Raw genomic sequence first — 19,298 nt, forward strand, 5'->3', positions numbered from 1 at the left:
GCACAACAGATTTGGTTTGTTACGTTCAAATTGTTTGTATTCATTCAGTTATGCTGCTCTAATGCAGTAAGTCCAACTGCCAATAATTATGGCTCAGAATAACCTAAACACCTATGTGGTCATTTCTTCACATAATGTACCTCAAAACGGCTACAATAATGCAGCTAAATGTGCAATGCCCTGTATTAAATTCAGTTCCACACCAATTTGATACATCGATGCAAATCACACCCTAAAGATGAGCTGCACTCTGACAAAATGGGGGCAGGTACAGGGAAATTCATCAAGTGGAGAGCAGCTCGTTGGGAGAATGCGGCAGGTCCAGGAGAACAGTCTGCAGGGCTGCTCCGGTTTCCAGGCATCGCTGAATTATGAGAACTGATAGCCTGAATTTAGTGGATGAGCACCAAAGGCCCTGCAAGGCCACGTCAGGCTTCCAGGCTAATTTACACTTTGTACTGTTTCTGTAGCATGAAGCTTCAGATGGTGCACCAAAGGTTTCTTCTAAAAGTTGTGCTTCTCAGAACGACCTTAGTAATGAGTAAATTATTCAAAATGAATGTTAAGGTAGCCTGAAGACCCAGACAGCAAGCCACCGGGATCATGGCTGAGACCAAACTAAAGCACTCACCCCAAAAAAAAAAATAAAAATGCACTTGAGTAGCACTGCAGCTAATGCTGGAAAACCCATCAACTCTGCCAGCACACACAGGCCATCATGTTACCAATGCAGCCCACAAAAACTACTACTCAAGATCACATCACTGACGCCAACACACACCTGTTGCAGTGCTTATACTTGTGGGGTAACATGCAATGGCAAAAGACACAATGACCTCACTTCCCGGTTGGTATAGTTGATGCGCATGCCAGGCAAATCCTAAAATGTCAGAAATACGGGTATTAAATGTGACAGGACTCACGTCATTACTTCCATGGGTGCAGCTGAAGCACACCTCCTAAGATATCCCCTTTGAATTACAGCATCCCTTACACGGTAGCCAAAAATTACAGAAAAGTCAACAGAAGAGGATATTGAACAAACTTTAAAAACCCGTCTAAAAAAAGGTTAGTGAGAAGAAAATCTTTTCAAACCACTATCATTTGAAAACGATTCCATAACTTGCACACCTGGCCATTCATAGACTGCCACAAAATGTGACAATGGGAAGATTTTAGTCATAACAGATCACTTAACCCAACACTACGTACAAGTAGCCTTGGTGGTCACCACACAAACATTTGTAGGGTTAGTCGTTTCCCTCAACATGACTAAAACTGCTGAAATGCCCAACGCATTGGAGGAAGTGTCAAATTGTTCCAATCAATCAATCTCCTCAATTTACATTTTTGATCCCCCACCCACAGTGTACAAATACCTGGTTACACTGTACTTCCCTTGGACTCAAAGATTAAAGCCCAGTGCCACCAACTTAATACACTGCAAAGAAGCCAAGTAGCCTTGAAGACACTCCCCACCCCATTTATATGGATACTGGTTATTTCTGGTGTTTGAACCCCAACCCTGGGAACCAGCCACCTATCTGGAAATTACACAAGAGGTACAAAGAAACAGCAAGAGATCAGGAGTGGCAGGTTGGGCTCCTACAAGCTTCAACCAGGTTGCCCAAACGTTTCATGGAAAGCTAGCCAGCATCTCCCAGTGTGAACCAGTCCACCATCTACTCTTCACTGGTCCTGAGAACTCCGGAAGGAAGAGGCCAAAATTTCACATATTATTTTATTTGAAGTGACTGCAAATGTTTTATGCTTTCACAGAGTTAAGTACCCCTGTACAATGCTATAAAAGGTCACAGGAACAGCACAAACATACAAAATATTTTAACAAATTCATTTTTTAAATACATCTCTACCCTGGTACTACGCCCAACCTTTGCAAAAAAATGATTCAGTCCAATGTATACAATCTTATTTACAGAGTAAGCTTGATCAAAGTGCTTCAATGTCCTGATTGCAATTTTTCGGGACAGTATGTACAAATTTCCTAGTTTTACAAATGTCATAACAGCACATTTCTTATACAGCTTGCCTCACCAGCATACAGAAGCTTCATAAGAATGTGCTTCAGGAGGTAATACAATTGATAATAAAAAGTCACATGGTTTAAGACATGACTGCCTAAAATATGCATCTCATTAAATATTCACAGGCTGTTAACTATGCGGTCCAAGCATTCTGTACCAATGACACTTCAGTATCCTGCCAGAGCAGGCATTGGATTGTGGGAAAACGGAGGGTAAATGGAGAGAAAGTAGAACAGATCACACCCAAAGGCCAGGCTGCTCTGGGCATGCTCAGTGCAGGTCTTAGGGATTCAGTAGATTTCATCATATACACTAAACAGTGACAAGCATCCCACACCCTCACCCTGCCACACCTCAAAGTAAAAAAAAAAAAAAAAAAAAAAAAAAGAAAACTCAATGCACATCAGAAGGCATCTGGTTGTAGCTCTGCTAAATAGCAGCTGTTGGCATGGACACCAAAGAGATCGTAAACAGATGGAGTGGTGTCAGACTAGGCTATAAGTCGTCCTCTGTATTCACAACAGATATCTGCAAAGAGAATACAAAATTAGGAGAGCACAGACATGACACTATTCTGGAGGTGTCAGAATCACACCCATTTCCCACAGAGCTGTAATGTGTAAAAGTCTCCTGAAATATGATACAAGAATTTGAACCTCAAAATGCTAACATTAGGGACACGGTCATGCATTTCGCAGGTCAAGCACTCCCCCCCCCCCCCCCCCCCATCCAACCCTTATTCCAGTAGCAGGAAAAAGAACCAGGTACTCACAGCGGGATACGTGTGGCCGACTGACGAGCTATGCCGACTAATGTCAATGTTGAGGTCCTCCTCGGTGGTCTTTAAGTACACAGGGTTGTCGAAGTTCATGCTCTTCTTGTTCTTCAGTTGCCAGTTGCGCCACATCAGGTAGCCTCCCGCAGCAGTCATCGCAAGCAACACTGTCAGAAGGAGCAGACCAGGAGAGTCACACTTGTCAGTAGATGCCAAGCATCCAAATCTTCATGATTCCTTGTTCTCCAATTCTAGAACCTTTTAGACTATACACCCCACCCATGTTAAAGTTGTTCACCCCAAAAGCATTTTGTACAATGGGTCCCACTAAAAGGCTGAGACTCTTAAGATTAAGGTTCAAAACTAGATTCCATTTACAGATCAGACAAACTACAATATTCATTTATACCAGTGAATTCATCCCGTGTACACCATTAACTTTGTTCTGAAAAAATCTGCCATAAACTGCTGTAAGTTCCAGGCTACCAGAGACTGAGATGGGGTGCGGTGTAGGACCAAAACAGTACTTACAAACAGGAAGGATAGCCCAGGCTGCAGCTGATCCTTTGGCTGAGGAGTTCACTTCATGGATGGAGGTGCTAATATTCCCCTCTTCAAGAAAACACAAACGGGTTAGTCTGGAGAAAGCCAAACTTGTCCATTTACCATTTGGAGCCCGTTCCCTTTCCAACAAGTCAGACCAAGATGACACCCAACTCAAAAAAAAAAAAACACTGGAATTTCAGTATAACCCAAGTCAGAGGAGATTCTGTGCCAAGACACGATTCAAGATGCCACACAAGGTGAATAAGTCGCTGTTTAGAGACCAGCACATACCATTTGTTACCCCTTTCCCCACGAGCAAAGTCAAGTGGCCCTGCACTTGAATACTTGCTGTGTCTACATGGATCAGGAGCAAGCCCCACCAAAGTCAGCTTCTGTGATTTTCCATAAGAACTGGGAAAACTGACCCAAGTACTGATGCACTATTATCTCACAGGATCGATCACTTTTGTCTAAACCCACACACATATACACGACACAGCAAACCAAAAATCAATGCCCAAGTACTGCCTTGCAGCACGAGGACAGATGTACTAGCAATGATGGGTGAGAAGGACAATTCACAAGAAAACCTCCATCAAAAGCCACACGAGATCTTTCAAGCACCCAGTCTTCCTCTTCAGTTAGATGGTTCTACCTTTGGTCTTCCATTACTAACATGATAGCATAAGGATCTAGTCCTTCACGCAGGTGAAGGAGAACATGAAAACCCCCACGGCCCACCTGGAATTTCCATGGACTCTGGGGGGGAAAAGTGCTCTTGGCTCAGTCTAGGCCTAACGGGCCACTTCGACACCATGTGACAAGCGAGCTGCACCGAGGACCTGTTCAGATGCAATGCCTTGGGTGCCCAGAGAAGATGCAAGAGGCTGGGGTCATGGTTGCCGTTACCTTTAGAACAAGGGGGCTGTACGAGTGCCTTCACATTATCCCCTGGGGGCGAACTGGCAGCTGCAGTTGAGACTATGGAACGCCACAGGGAAGGGAGGATGGTGGAAAGGAGAAAGTCACCTTGCTTCTCATCATAGTTTCAAAAATCACCGAGGCGAAAACTACTAAAAAAAAAAAAAAAAAAAAAAAAAAAAAAAAAAAAAAAAAAAAAAATATAAGCATTCCCATGACACACCATGCAGCATCCAGCTACAGGAGGTGGCCATTCAGATTCAAGGCAGCACCACTGCAAAGCACTTGACAGTAGGAGCTGAGCCAAAGGGACAGTAAGTGGTGGAGAGGCATATACCAGAAGCGAAAGGGATGGAGGCACAGGGGCACCCCAAAAGCTCATGGACCGCATGGGAGTGGGACTGAAATGTACTGCTGCTTTGAAGATCTGGAACAGTGCTACCACCACCAAAGCCGTTCCAAGGCTGCAGTCAGCCCCTTACAGCAGCTAGCTTCAGCTGCTGATCAAGAAATAACCATCAAGTTCAGGCTCTGAGTACCAGATCAGAGGCCCAGCACCGCAGGCTAAGGACCACATGTAACTGCTAATTCACCAAATTTTGCTTGTATGAGACCAAGGTGCCCACAGCGAGAACCTGAGGGAAGGGACACCCATCCAGTCACAACCCCGCCTCAGCCAGCCTCCCACCGGGCAGGAGTCCGGCTATGGGGAGCTCGTCTGCAAGCCAGATTCAAAAGGTCCCTGCTGGCTACTTCTGGGACAGCCGAAACTGGACAGGAGAAGCAGAGCTACAACAGATTGACTTTCATAAAACAGACTTTGGATAGCAGTTTACCAGGCTCACAAATCCCATGGAGGCAATTAAGGCAGAAGCATATCCCAGGGCTGTTAAAAGAACACCACCTCACACCCACAGCAGTGACTAGTCAACTGCAACACTCAGTTGGACTTTAGGACCCAAAACCTTCACATTCCCACACCATTTTGTGGCAGACTCAAGCTCCTGAGGGGAGGGGGAGATGTTAGATGTGGAGGGCTCTCTGGATCAGTGCTATGGAGGGGCCACATCTCGGCACAGACGCTGCAGAGGTAGCACTGGCCTTGGGAGTAATGGGAGCAAAGACGAGCGTACAGCAACAACGGCCGAGTGTAGGCAGCACTGGCAGGCAGAAAGTAAACCGAAGGTGATGGGGCAAAGGAACATGCTTGGGTAACCAGTAGTAGGATGTAAGCTTCTTAAAGGCCTGCAGATTACCCTCAAAAGGGAGAACGAACCCCCTTTCCCCCTCCCCCACTTGCCTGGTCTGCAATGAAGGCCATCTGCCGAGAGCTCCTTGCCCTGGGGGCACACACAGGTGTATTTCGGCGAGTGCTTATTGATCTGCGGCGCAGGCAGGCACATGTAGGCACAACCTCCGTTTTCCACCTTCTCACTGCACCAGTTAATTCCTGTGGAGTTACAGCCAAAATTTAGCTCCTTGCCATAAAAATTCTAAATTCGTGAATCTGATGAATGAAAAACACATAAAAATAGTTACTATCCCTGGCCAAAAATATTCCCCACCCAGCCTGCAGACCCACCAGAGAGCTGAATCAGCTCGTGGTAAACAATGATGTCCTGCGGCTCATTCAGATTGCTGGCAAGCGTGATCACATCCAGCCCTGTAAATTTGTTCGCCCCGTAGATTGCCTCATTCTCGCCATCTGTCCAAAATACACGATCCTAACACAAAAAGCAAAACGTTAAGCATGGTCAGGGAGTGCATACACAGCAGAGCATCATAATAAGGCATGCCAACTTGAAGCAGACTGTTGTGGTGCCCTTTGGTACCAAAGCACAACTGTGGGCACACCTACTGTGACATACGGCAGTACCAGCAAACTACAGAGAATACATAGCTTTTCCAGTTGGCTATTTTTAAAGCCAAATTTCAATTGGCCTGATCAACCAATTCAAATTTGCTCAGCCAATCATGGACACGAGTTATGAAGCAGCCTGTTTTACCTCAAAGACAGTGAGGGCGAAGGGGTGAGGGAGGTAATCGGGAGACTGTAGTATTTTGCGTCTGTTGTCCCCATTAAGGTCCACACTACAAAGCATGTGCAGCTTGGAGTCCACCCAGTAAAGTCTGCTTTTGATGAGGTCTGGAAGCCAAGCAGCCAAAGAGCAGGTCAGACCTTTCCTGAGGCAGGCAGGGCAGCTTACCAGCATTACATGACACAGGCATCCAGGCAGTATGGTTAAGGATACAGAACAATACATTCCCTGTTCAACTCAGATGGCCTCTATTGCTATGCCTTTCTGAATGGCTTTTACCAAAAGTTCTCAATTCCACTTTCGCCCCCATTAAAAGTCTATTCCTCCATCCACTGGGTCGCAAACCCACCGAGTGTGATCCCATTGGGCCACTGGATGTCCGTCTCAACCAGGACCTGCCGGTCAACACCATTCATGCCAGACTTCTCAATCTTTGCTGGTTCTCCCCTATCTGACCAGTACAGAAACCTAGATGGTGACAGAAAGGGGATTTACAATAGGTAGATTTCACTTATATGCTTGCATACACATTAAGGGGAACTACATCAAGAAAAGACTAAGGCAATAAACTCAACCCAAGATCAGTCTAATTACAATTGGTGGGCAAGCAGTAAACTAGGATTGGATAAGAATTGAACATGAGCAAGCGTCAGTTACCCAGAAAGTGGATCCACAGCGATGGAGGCTGGCTCTTTCAAACCAGAGCTAAACAGAACCTTCCTCTTAGTGCCATTGAAGTCAGCCACAGAGATGGTCTTGGTGGCCAGGTCAGACCAGTACAGGTTCTTGTAAATCCAGTCTACAGCAATCCCAATAGGCGTCTGTATGTTGTCGATTACTTTTGACACCCCCCTCATCCCGCTTGTCCAGTGACGTGCTGCAAAGGCAGGGCATAAACAAATAATCAGGCACGCAGAATGGCAAAGTACCTCAAAGTCCCAAGACATCACTGAAGCAGCCTGCAGAGGGCCAATAACTGGTGTGAAGACTCATGTTGACACCATAGGTGAGGCCACAGGAAGTGGTTTTGCCAATAAGATAAGCCAACGGAACCAACTACAGTGGGGACGTGGACCTCACTAGTAAGCACCTTGAAGAATAACTGCGCTCACGTTCCATCATATGGGTGGGTCTACATTAACGTCTTGCTTTAGCACTTACAGGGCTGTAGGTGAATCGGAGCCAATGGCACTGAACTACAATGAAATGTGCAGTCTGTAAAAACAGGTGCCTGACGGCACACATAGGAGGGCTGATGGGACAGACCATTCCAGAAAATGGGGGGGGAAAATGGGTTGCAACAGGCAGATGGGAGTCACTGATAAAATCAGAACCACTCGGACACCTGAAAATGGCCTTCTGCCCCAGGTCAGCCCAGAAAATCTTCTGTTGGGTGAAGTCTGCATCCAGAGCAACAGTGTTGCGGAGCTGTTCAACGATCTGCGTGTACTCCCTCCGTTCCAGGCCCAGCTTTCGGATATCTCGTCGATTAGTGAAGATCAGACATGGTTCCTTCCCTGATGAGGGCGTACAGCAGTTAAATTTGCCAGGTTGTTTTTCCCCAACGTTGACAAAATGAACAATTCTCCAAGACTGCGAACAGGTCATTACACTTACCCACTGCCTTACACACTCCAGTGGAGGCATCCATAAGGTAGCCATTGTGACACTCACACTTATAGCCCCCTTTCAGGTTGATGCAAATCTGGCTACAGATCCCAGGGTTCAAGCACTCGTTGATATCTGTTCAAAAGGACCAGTTTTAGAGGCATCACAGCACCAGAGTTACCCACGATGCACCTGCATGCATATCAACCTACCGCCACAGGTCTTTCGGTCTATGAGCTGCAGTCCTGGAGGGCAGTCGCACTCGTAGCCAATCACATTGTCTCTGCAGATGTGGGAGCACCCACCGTTGTTCTGGAGGCACTCGTTCAGATCTGGGTAGGGAGAGAGGTGGTTTCCCCCAAGACCAAATCTGACTGCAGATTCTGGTGTCCATCTGTAGAACCTCACTTCCTGCTTCCTCAGCTTAGGGTTCCCAGAGTTCAGGGGAAACAGTCTTCTGAATAAAGTTCTTATTTTTCAGGCTGCAGAATTGTTCAGCACCCTAACATTTACTAGTAGGAAAGAGACCCCATGGTTCCACTGGGTTTGAACGAAGGATGTAAACTGGCCCCAAGGCGATTCGATTGATTAAGGAACAAGTTGATGAGAAACCTCATTTCTACCAGGATTAAATTCAAATCAATTTTGATAACCTAAATTCAAAAACTAACTTCACTCATGTTTACCCTAAAGCACAATAACCTTAGAGTTAAGGTTGGGTAGGGGTTAACAAAAACTAAAAAAAAAGGTTAGATTTAAAAATTCCCCCTTGTGGGTACTGAAAAAGTGGTCCCCATGTCCAAAACATCAGGTCCCCCCCATTGTGGGGACATTCAGCTATGGTATGTTGATGTGAATACTTTGACAGATACTGAAATTTGTCTTAAAAAAAAAAAAAAAAAAAAAGAAGAAGTTCAATACTGAGAAGCAGAACCTCTGCTTGTGGTCAAATTGAGAGCTTCTGTTTTTATTTAAAACAGAAGATTATTCTGTGGAAAGCAAAAAAGGAGATCTGCAGGCCAGATTTACTTACGAATCAGACGCATCACAGGCCAGTACTTTGAGACGGCTTATAGGTGGTGAATAAAAGCTGACAGTCACCCTCCACTATGGAAAAATGCCTGATCAACCAATTCAAACCTCATTATTTCAGTAGTTGTGTTTTTAGCTCTTGATTGAGAAGTTCAAATATCTGGCAGAAATTCCAGTCAAGACTGACAAAGACTAAATACCATGAATCTACCAATGCCAATATATTAAAAAGATACCGTAGATCTGAACGCAAGTTTGAAATTGTAATACAACTATTGAAAGCACTAGGGAGAAACTAAATGTGGTCGATAATAAATTTAAGGTCCTTTGGGGAACTGAAACCTGCAAGGTTGACAACTGGCATCTGCAATATTGCAAGTCTAATAGAATCTATGTATTAATATTAATATAAACATGTTACCCAAGTATGCCATGACAAGAGTATTAAATTTAATTGCCCATGAGAATTTTAAATCTCACTGACAAAATTTACACAGACCAAAAACTGCTTCCAGCAAATAAATCCTGATATACAAGGTTGCCTGACAGTTCATAGGCTAGTAAAACAATTATGCAAGTCCTGGTCAACAGTAGTCGAATTACTGTCAGCTTTAACCTGACAAACACAGCAGGCGTACGTAATGGAGGGGGCGGCTAGAGGAATGATCTGCCACCTGGGAATTAAACCAGTTTAATTTAAACCCCTCAATTTGGGGGGGGGGGGGGGGGGGGTCTCACATGATGTGCAGGTTAGAAGAAAAAAGAAAAGCATCAACTGCCACTAGACTATGCCCGCTAACCAATATCTACATGACGCGTTCTGAAAACTAAGCACTAGGACTCTGCCAACAGCTGCTAGATACTTTCCCCTGATCTGGGATCAGATGTAAGCATATTTCCATCTGTTACAAGCTCATGCAGGAGTACAGAGGCCAAGGTTAGAGGTGCGGGGGGGGGGAGTTCGGAGGAGCGACTCGGGACATTGTGATGCTGACACAGCACACTGCCTCAGACAGCGGCAGCATCGCACCCAGGGACGAGCGCAAGAGCTGTTGTCCTCCCCCAAGTTTAAAACAAAGTCATTGGCCTTTAACTGGCTGCAAGTAAAAGTGTCTGACAGGTGGGCTGTTGACTTAAGCCAGAGAGCAGCACCAACCCCAAAGCGCCATTCACTTACAAGAGCACCAGCCCTGCCTGCACCATACCCACTGAAACAAACTGGCACCATCTCACTACAGGGCGGTAAGTGGAAATTCCTCAGCCAAACCGGGTACAGCCCCCCCCCCCCCCCAACTGTGACACACAGGTTCAATCACACCCACTCACTGCATTCTTTGATGGGCTCGTCGCTCCAGTCCAAACAGTCCCCGGACTTTGTTGCACACTTTGCTTGTCTCAATGCACTCTCCACTCCGACATTTGAACTTGTCTGGACCATTACACTGGGTAACTATGGAGGCAGGGGGTAAGAGGAAAGAAAGACATTTGTTACCATAAAAAGTTATTTCTAGGCCCAGTGAGACTTCAAGCATAAATGAAGAATGATGTATTGAGGCGAAAAAAAAAAAAAAAAAAAAAAAAAAAAAATCCACATATGCAGTGCTCCTCAAAGGACTAGGTTATACCAGCGGCCTTTGTTTGGGGTTCACAAATAAGCCAGTGGCATTTAAAAAAAAAAAAAAAAAAAAAAAAAAAAAAAAAAAAAAAAAAAAAAAAAAAAAAAGTCTCACATCTTTATGGGATGCATTTGTTGCGACTTACACGCAACTCTACTTTTTGGAAAAAGTATTTTAAAAAACCAGGACACACTGCCCTCCCTTAGGACCACAGCAGAACCCCAGCGACAAACCCATAGCTATCTGACAGTAAGAGGCAATTCATTACTGGGGACGGGTGCATTTTAGTATCCGTCACCAAGGCAACCCAAAAACGGCTTAAGCCTTTTGGGAAAGAGCAGATTTAAGCCCAAGAGTTCAACTGTCCCAAGACTAATTTTGGGAGACGAGTCCCCAAACCGCCACTTGGGCCACAATCCTGCCCAGTCCATAGCGGAGAGCACATACCGTTTTTGCAGATGACCTCGTCGCTGCCATCAGCGCAGTCCCCTCAAACCATTACACTGTCGGCTGCCATGAATGCAGCTACCGTCGTCACACTTGAACTGGTCCGGTCTGCAGGTTCGCACAGCTAGAGGACAGAACGGGACATTGCAAAACCAGTGTCACATCCATAGAAACCACAGCTGACAACTCACACCTTGCTGCAAGCAGGGATGAGACCCCAACTAAGCTTCACCTGAGAACTGGACATCCTCTTCACCCCAATTTGACACCGCATGCACACAACAGGCAAGTCACATGACAAGGACTGAGAACAGGTGGTTTGGCTGACACCCATCAATAAGTTATGGCAACACATTTGCCATCATTTTCAATGGTTGGATATAGGGTGATTTATAGAAGGTGAAAAATTCATTACAACAATATTCATTACAAATGGGGGAAAAAAAATAATCTATGCGCCATTAACAGGTAAGGAGAGCTGCATGTACATGGTGTCTGGTCAGATGCATGCCTCTAACCCCACTTGCTAGAAGACCCAGCCAATCAGAAACTCTTGGAACATGCAAATGGCCAATGGTAGAGCAGCCAAAACACTTAGTTAGCAGTAGGTTCCACTCACGGCAGTTGACCTCGTCGCTACCATCCTTGCAGTCTGTATCGCCATCGCAGCGCCACTTGCGGTGGATGCACTCGCCGGAACCACAGCGCATCTCGCCAGAGGGGCACTTGGCGGCGGCGTGGGCCGGCGGCCACAGCGCTGAGGCGACTCGTCCCGACTGGTCCTGGCAGTCCACGTCGTCGTCACAGACCCCAGCTGGCGGGGATTGCACGTGGCATTGCCACACTGGAACTGGCTGGGCCGCAGGACGACGGCACGCAGTCTAGCTCGTCGCTGCCGTCACCCGCAGTCATCCTCGCCGTTGCACACGAAGTTCCGTGAAACGCAGCGGCTGCTCGCGCATGTGAATTCCAAGGGGGCGCATGTGATGTTGCCTGGGAGCAAGTCAGGACATCGAGGCAGGTGTTAATATTTTACACAGGCCAAAGACAAACAGGTAGCTGGCCATTTATAAAAACAGGGTACTGCACAGCCAAGGGGGGGGGGGGGGGGGGGGGGGGGTGTTCCACCCCACACTGTAGATTACATTAGATAAAACTAGCAGCCAAGCAACTGAAGGGGACTTAATACATTGAAATTTAGTGCAGGAATTCAGGTCAAGCATGTCTGTTCAGGGGTGACCTAGCAGAGCCTGTCGCCAGACCTTCACCGTCAACCTTCAGGCTGCCCGTCCACATCCTGTAGATCATGGCAAGTGCGTCCAAGGACAACACATACCACAGTTAACCTCATCCTCGCCGTTATCGCAGTCCTTCTCGCCGTCGCATTTCCAGAACACGGGAATACACTGAGTGGTCCCGGCGCCGCAGCTGAACTCGTTCACGCGGCAGGTCCGTGCGTCTGTGGGGGGGGGGGGGGGGGGGGGGGGGGGAGGCCGGGAATCAGCCAAAAAACATGAAATGTCACTCATTGGAAACAGCATGCAAAATGAGCCTTCATCACCATATTAAAATACTACAAGACTATTATACCGGGGATTGGCCTGAGCACAAGTCATGACTCCCAGCCAAGAAGTCCAATTACACTACAATTACACAAGATAAACGAACCATTTCATCTCTTTTGCGATAGGCAGATTGTAAAGGCTGAAAACTCAAATGATGCATGTTTGGTTCGGACAGCTCACGCACACACACAGCCAGCACATACAAAGTCTAAAGGTGTGATTTTTTTTTTTTAAAAACAAGCAGAATGACATCCTGGAAATACTGTCACACTGAAAACACCAAAACGGGTCCATTGGGACCCCAACCCACATTCCAGATACAAGCTGCTGCCACCATTTCCATTCGCCACAGACACAACTGCCTGGTCTGAAGCCAGCGGGAAGTACTGCCAAAACTTCCACATACTTGGTCTCCCCCATGCCCCACCCCGTCACTACAGCATCGGGCCAAATGAACTCAGCCACTATCCAGGGTGTGGGCCGAACCTCACTGGACCGTTACGTCAAAGAATATTTAATGAGGGGGGCCATCTGGTGCCTCGCTGCCTGCACACTGCATAAGAGGGGGCAGAGAATTCATCTACTGTCCCTCTCGCAGAAGCTGGGACCATGTTGGCACGTCCGTCAAAAGCTACGTCTGTGGGGGACAGACTGTTCAAACTTATTCATGGAGACCACGTGATCGGACATGTACAGGAAGCAGACGGCTAATTGGAGGGTATATGGAAGGAAACCAAATGCCCCATATCTAGGTTGGCAGTCAAAGAGGGGTGAAGAACCACAGGCGCATTGGAGAAGCGGGGCACGGCTGACTTACAGCAAACATCAGCGCTTTCGTCGGATCCATCTTCACAGTCCGGCTCGCCATCACAATGCCACCTCTTGGGGACACATTGACCGTTCCGGCACACGAAGTCTACCTCTACACAGGTCTTCCTCACTGCGAAGCAGAACACAGCAAGCAAAGGGGGGGCAGGGGGGGGGAAATCAGTGTACCGCGAACTGATGTTAACAGGGTGAAGCAGCTCAGCTAGACCTGACAGCAGCACAAGCACGCTTCCACCGGAAAACACTGAGAGGAACCAGAGGACATTTCCACCTTAATGAATTAGGCTTCCGAATTGCCATCTGACACCGAACTTTAAATATCTCCACCACCTCCCCCCACAAGCCCCAGAAACACAGCTACCCAGAACAGTCCTTGTTCAAGGTCACCACTTCTGTTAGACCTCACATGCTATACAGTGGCTCCTGCTCCACACAAGGGTTACACAGAGAGTAAATGTTTATTTCTGCTTCTCCAAAACATTCCCTGCAGTGCACTTTCTACTACATTCAGCTGATCAAACTGATTTCCTGCCTTAAGCAAATGGTGGGACCATACTAGGAGTTTACAGGACACCAGAACCATTAGAGGGCAGAACTTCAGCCAGGCAGAAATGACATCATTAAAGCCGTCAGAAGGTCTGTATTAGAAGCTGCAGCTACACACAGAATGTCAGGCCAGCGTAGAGCACGTGCCAGGTGGGCAGGCCCATGTGACATTCCGACATTCCAGCAGAAGCCTTCCACTCCGGAGGCCTGGGTGTCAGGTAGAGGGGGCCAAAGGGCCTTCCAAAAACTAAGGAAGGCCCAAAAACCAGAAAATGACAACCCACTAAGTATTTGGTGAAACCCCGAGCCTCTCTCACCATTTTATGACACGGAACCCATTGATTTTACACAGGAAAAATAGCATGAAACCAGGAGAGTTAGTCAGAATCGGCAGTCTGCAGGCACTGCCCCAAAGCAAACAGGAACAAGTCTGGGTAAGTGGGGGTGTTTCATTCAGTCTTCATGTCAGTGGTAACTGAAGAGCGAAATGCTGATGTATCCTGAATAGCGAATAGGGAGGCCACAAGCAACCCTGTTACCTAGAGGCAAAGACTGGGACCAGCCTGGGACCTAGAGGCATAGAAGACTGGGACCAGCCTGGAAAACTGCAGGCAGCAGCAACCCCACAGCACCTATACCCTCTTTGCGTCGGCCTTCAGTTCTGGCCCTGCATCTCATCCCTCATTTCTCGAGTCTCGCGACACTTCTGGGTGTTCCAGTTCTAATGCTGACAGCCTCCCTTCTCCATCACTCAGACTCCTATGACCCAGATAATGCTTACAGATACAGGAAGACTGAGTCAGACGAGTGCAGCACATGGAAGGCAACAGACCAAAAAGGTGACAAGTCTCACTAATCCAGCCTCAGTCTCCCCCAAGAGGGTAGACAGAAAATGATGCACACTTCAGTTGCCCTGACAACCAGTCTCAGCCTCCGGTGGCATCTTTCCTTAGTAGCTTCACATGTCCCTGCAGGATGGGAGAGAGGCAGGAGCCACACCCAGAGAGGAGCCTCACCGCAGGTGCTCTCGTCGCTGCCGTCGGAGCAGTCTTCGTCTCCATCGCACCGCCACACGGAAGGGATGCAGCGGCCGTTTCCACACTGGAACTGGGAGGGGTCACATTCTGTCTTGGACCCTGGGGAGGCAGGATATATAGAAGAGATGAGGATAAAGAGGAAAATAGGAAAGGGGCAGTCAACACAGCCACATGACTGACAGCTGAATGGTCCTTCACTGCTTTGTGCAAGAAAGGAAGTGAATCATACTGCATCCAGTGAAAGGGGGGCGGGAGTGACCAGGGTAAACAGAGATCTTGTTATTGAACAAGCAAATCGGGATGACAGCAATCAAACCTTGAACGCTGCCTGAACCACACGGAGTGAATTAGCAATGTTATGCATCTCTCCCCCCTCACCCTCCCCCAACCTGGCCACCGGCCACTATGTCTACGAGCCCAGATCTCATTAAAATCGGCAGACTGTCAGATCAGAGAGAAGCTTTAATCAAAATCATCCCCATTATGAAATGGCACAAGGCGGCTAAGAAAGGAGGGTGGGCTGCAGGAGTCCAAGCAAGGTGCACGGTAATCTAAGACAACGCCGTCTGTTCAGCATGTCCAGATGCTGGCCAATGAGAGAACGACCATTCACAAGCAGCGGACCGAGCAAACAGGGCCCCAGTGAGACAATTCAGAGAACAAAACGTTGTTCAACAAGTGTCCAAGACCCACCAATTACACAGCTTCTGCAACGCCAAATCACTTCACTACACGAAGCAGCCAATCTATATAAACATGTTACTTCACACGCCAACCAGATGACTACCAAATAAGCAGTACTAGGTTACTCTGACAGAAGCATGCGTCAAATCGGAAAGCAGTTCTGGCTGGGTATCCATAGCATACGCCACATCAGCCCTAAAACCGGCCGAGGTGACTTGTGAGCCTCTGACGCCAACACAGGCTTCGCTTGAGAAGTTGACACTTCTCTCTCCCCCCATGCGCTGATGAGACAAACTAAATTTGGGAGTATAAGATTAATGAGTTTGCAAGAGGACAAAGTACAGGTTTTAGGCACAATTTCCAAATATTTGATTACATGTATAGTCAAACAGGATTGCCCCCCCCCCCCCCAAAAAAAAAAAAAAGCCATGGGCAATCCCCTGGCCTGTTGTCATGGAAACAGTAATCTATATCATGTTATAGCGGCTAATCGGAGATGAAGGCATGTATTCAGACGATTCGATTTCTTGTTCCAGAAGTGCTCTCATATCCCAGCTGCTCTCAGAACAGCTGAAACACTGCAACGAAGATCAGAGGTCTTCAAAATTTATACGAGTCAGGTTTCCCCCCCCATAGGCTGAACTCAGTCACTGAAACAGCTAGACAGTGGTCACACCTGTGTTCACCATATGAATGTGAACCAGACCCCATTCAGTGATCTTCACCATCACCACACTATACCAAGAACGGCACCTTGATCTTCTCTGAGGTCCCCGTGGTTTTGTTCTACTTGGTACAGATTTTTCATTCAATCCGGTGACGAGTCAGCATTTCCACCATTTAAGTGAAATGGATTCATTTCCAAGCACACAACTTCAAATCATCGCGTCATTTATTCACACCAAACCCAATGCAATACTGCATAACATGCACCATCAACAGCTACACCACTAATTTGCATTAGCGAGTCCAGAATCAAAATCGTCCCAAAAGTACTGTGGGTACAGGAAACCAGAGCACCCAGGAAAAGTATTGACTGACGGACGTTTCAAATAAGCGTTTTTACCCCACCTACCACCCAACATTAGTAGGGGCAGAGGTGGGATAGGGGGGCACCATGATGGATGGAGACAGTTAGGAGAAAAAGTAACTGCCATACTACTGGATCAGCTCAAAAAAAATGCCCAAATTGAGAGTGATTGACCAAGTGCCGGTCAGTACCAAGAAGGGGGGGGGGGGGGCTTCCACCACTTCTGGCCACTTACTGATTGACGATACATCCTTTAGGAATTAGGAAGGAAGCTTCCGGAAGGAAGCTCAGAGCCTGCCGAATCCCACGCATTCTGAACATTTCTGCACCCCTATGCCACCAAGAAGCTCCCAAAAGGCGTTTACATTCATGACCCAATGCATGCACCTTTGACAGCACATTCCCACCAACAAGGGATGCTAAAGGGTTAATTACCCTACAATGCATTAGCTGGTTATTTACAAAGCTAAACAGCATCATGCATGCTACTGATACCTTCATGAGTGCAACAGTGTTTATAATGGAAAGGGGGGGGGGGGGGGGGGGGGGGGGGGGGTAAATGGAGACAAAGAAAACAAGTTTCAAATCTGTTACAGAAATGACTGGAAAAACGACAGACACCCTTTTGCAGGTGAAAAGAAATCCCATGATGTCCTCTTGCGCCATTTACATGCAAAGGCCTCAGTTCAATGGGGTTTCACTACCCCCCTCCCCCAGCAGTGGCTGGTGTGTTGCAGCCGACTACTTTTTCCACACTTACACTATACAAGTCTCAGCACCAGCCTCCCGAGAAACTAAGGAGCAGAGGAAGAGCAATAGAAAAAAAATTAAACCCAATTCTATGATTCTGATAAGAGATTTTCCCAAAGTAAAGGAGGCCAGGTCTCCAGCGGTCCCTGAGCTCATGTGCAGAGCGCCCCAGTCGCCGCACCAGGAATAGCAGGCGCTGGCAGCCGGGCTATGCGGACAAAAGCACGTAGCCCAGCACCGTAACAAATGTCATTTTCACTGCAAGACAGCGAGGCGAGGGACAGCACAACAGCAAACCTGCGCTCCTCCATAATGCAGCGGCATTTTGAAACGGCAACCACTGGATAGCACTGTTAACATCCCGCAATTACAATCACCTGTTCCCAGGCAATTAGTCATCCCCACCCCCTCCCTGCAACGGGGAGATTGCGGTGATGCTATAAGGCCGTTAGCGGACCCCCCCCCCCCCCCATTTAGATATCAGATTTAAAACCTAATGTTTAGAATCAGAACACCAAAAACACAAGGTCAATCTTTTAAAATTCCCGGTTCCTATTGTTCATACGAAGGGGCAGCGTTTCCCCACGTACTATCAGCGGTCAAAATGTAAAGGAGCGCGTTTACATATAACCCAGGTTCAGAATAAAAGAAATAAAAATAAAATCAAACACACAAGAGTCCGACAATCCCTAAACGCATTACCTTATTAATATTTAAAAAGAGAAAGGCGTCGCATAGACAATACAACAGTCCCCCTTCACACCAGAAAATAAAACAAGCGCCGAGTACGTAATTCACAAGCAGCGCGGATCGCCGCTAAGAAGGCAGCACGATCCAGGCGATCAGACGTACATGAAACGGTGATTATAATAAAAACACATACAAGACCTTTAAAGGCCTTCAAACAACGGCCGGCTACATTCGCCGAGTCTCGGACGCAGAAGCGCGTCGAAACGATCCGCTCCTTCCCCGGCGAGAAAAAAAAAATAAAAAAATCGGCTTTACGTGCGCGTCGCTAACAGCTTAACGATAATAATAAAACAACAGACTCACCCCGAACAAAAACGCCGTGCTGAAGACATATCGGAAGAATAAGAAAGCCCAGAACAGACGTGAGCATTTCGCGGTATGGCTTTACACTGAGCGCTGCCCCCCCGTCCTTCTGCACTGTTTAATGTGGCACGGCCGATATGCCTGCGTGGGACGAACAGGGACCTCGCAAAGCCTGCCTTTTTATCTCATTCACCCAGCGCCCTTCAGTCCATTCGCTTTCTCCGCTCGGACCTACACCCGCAATCCATGTCCTAATTTACTGATAGCGTGAACCTGCTGCAAATAACCACGTTGGTCGAGCCGAGATTTTTTTTTTCCCCCTTCAACATGTCATTTACACGCATTTAACCCTTTCTATCCCTCACTCCCCCCCCCCCTCAGCCACTTCGAATGGTACGGGAGCGCGCCGAGTTCCTTAACAGCTCCCATAAATTACTATTTGCGTTTGTTCTTCAGATTGTCATTGCCGATAAACAAAAGTGCATTAATTTTATGTGACAACAAATTGAGAATTATACTCATCATTAAGAGTGACTGAATGACGCAATTGAATAAATTGTTGCAAAACCTGAGTAAGATGTTGCAATACAACTTGCATGTAAATGTATTTGTATGTTTAAGTTTATGTATACACATGCATTATAAATGGATTATACTTTAAAAACAAATACTCCGTGCGAATAATTAAAACTAGGCCCAATACATGATTGTTTAAAAAGTACCCCTTCGCCTTTTTTTTTACAAAAAAAAGTCCGATAATATTTTTATGATATATT

At 47.0% G+C, this 19,298-nt stretch overlaps 1 protein-coding gene across 1 annotated transcript; it reads right to left on the reverse strand.

Annotated features, from left to right (window-relative positions):
- Window positions 1-1,727: 1,727 nt before the first annotated feature.
- Window positions 1,728-18,836, reverse strand: vldlr (very low density lipoprotein receptor). The gene is given in 25 exon segments (XM_049018591.1): window positions 1,728-2,573; window positions 2,818-2,987; window positions 3,352-3,432; window positions 5,588-5,737; window positions 5,870-6,011; window positions 6,294-6,433; window positions 6,676-6,794; window positions 6,984-7,171; window positions 7,173-7,203; window positions 7,672-7,843; window positions 7,944-8,069; window positions 8,147-8,266; window positions 10,293-10,332; window positions 10,334-10,416; window positions 11,030-11,069; window positions 11,071-11,153; window positions 11,649-11,759; window positions 11,762-11,801; window positions 11,803-11,838; window positions 11,840-11,932; window positions 11,934-12,022; window positions 12,366-12,488; window positions 13,412-13,534; window positions 14,985-15,104; window positions 18,523-18,836. Coding segments are annotated over 25 exon segments (2,520 nt in total). The 5' UTR covers window positions 18,590-18,836; the 3' UTR covers window positions 1,728-2,540.
- Window positions 18,837-19,298: the final 462 nt, after the last annotated feature.

This window comes from Brienomyrus brachyistius, chromosome 7 (assembly GCF_023856365.1).
Source record: "Brienomyrus brachyistius isolate T26 chromosome 7, BBRACH_0.4, whole genome shotgun sequence".
Lineage (NCBI taxonomy): Eukaryota > Metazoa > Chordata > Actinopteri > Osteoglossiformes > Mormyridae > Brienomyrus > Brienomyrus brachyistius.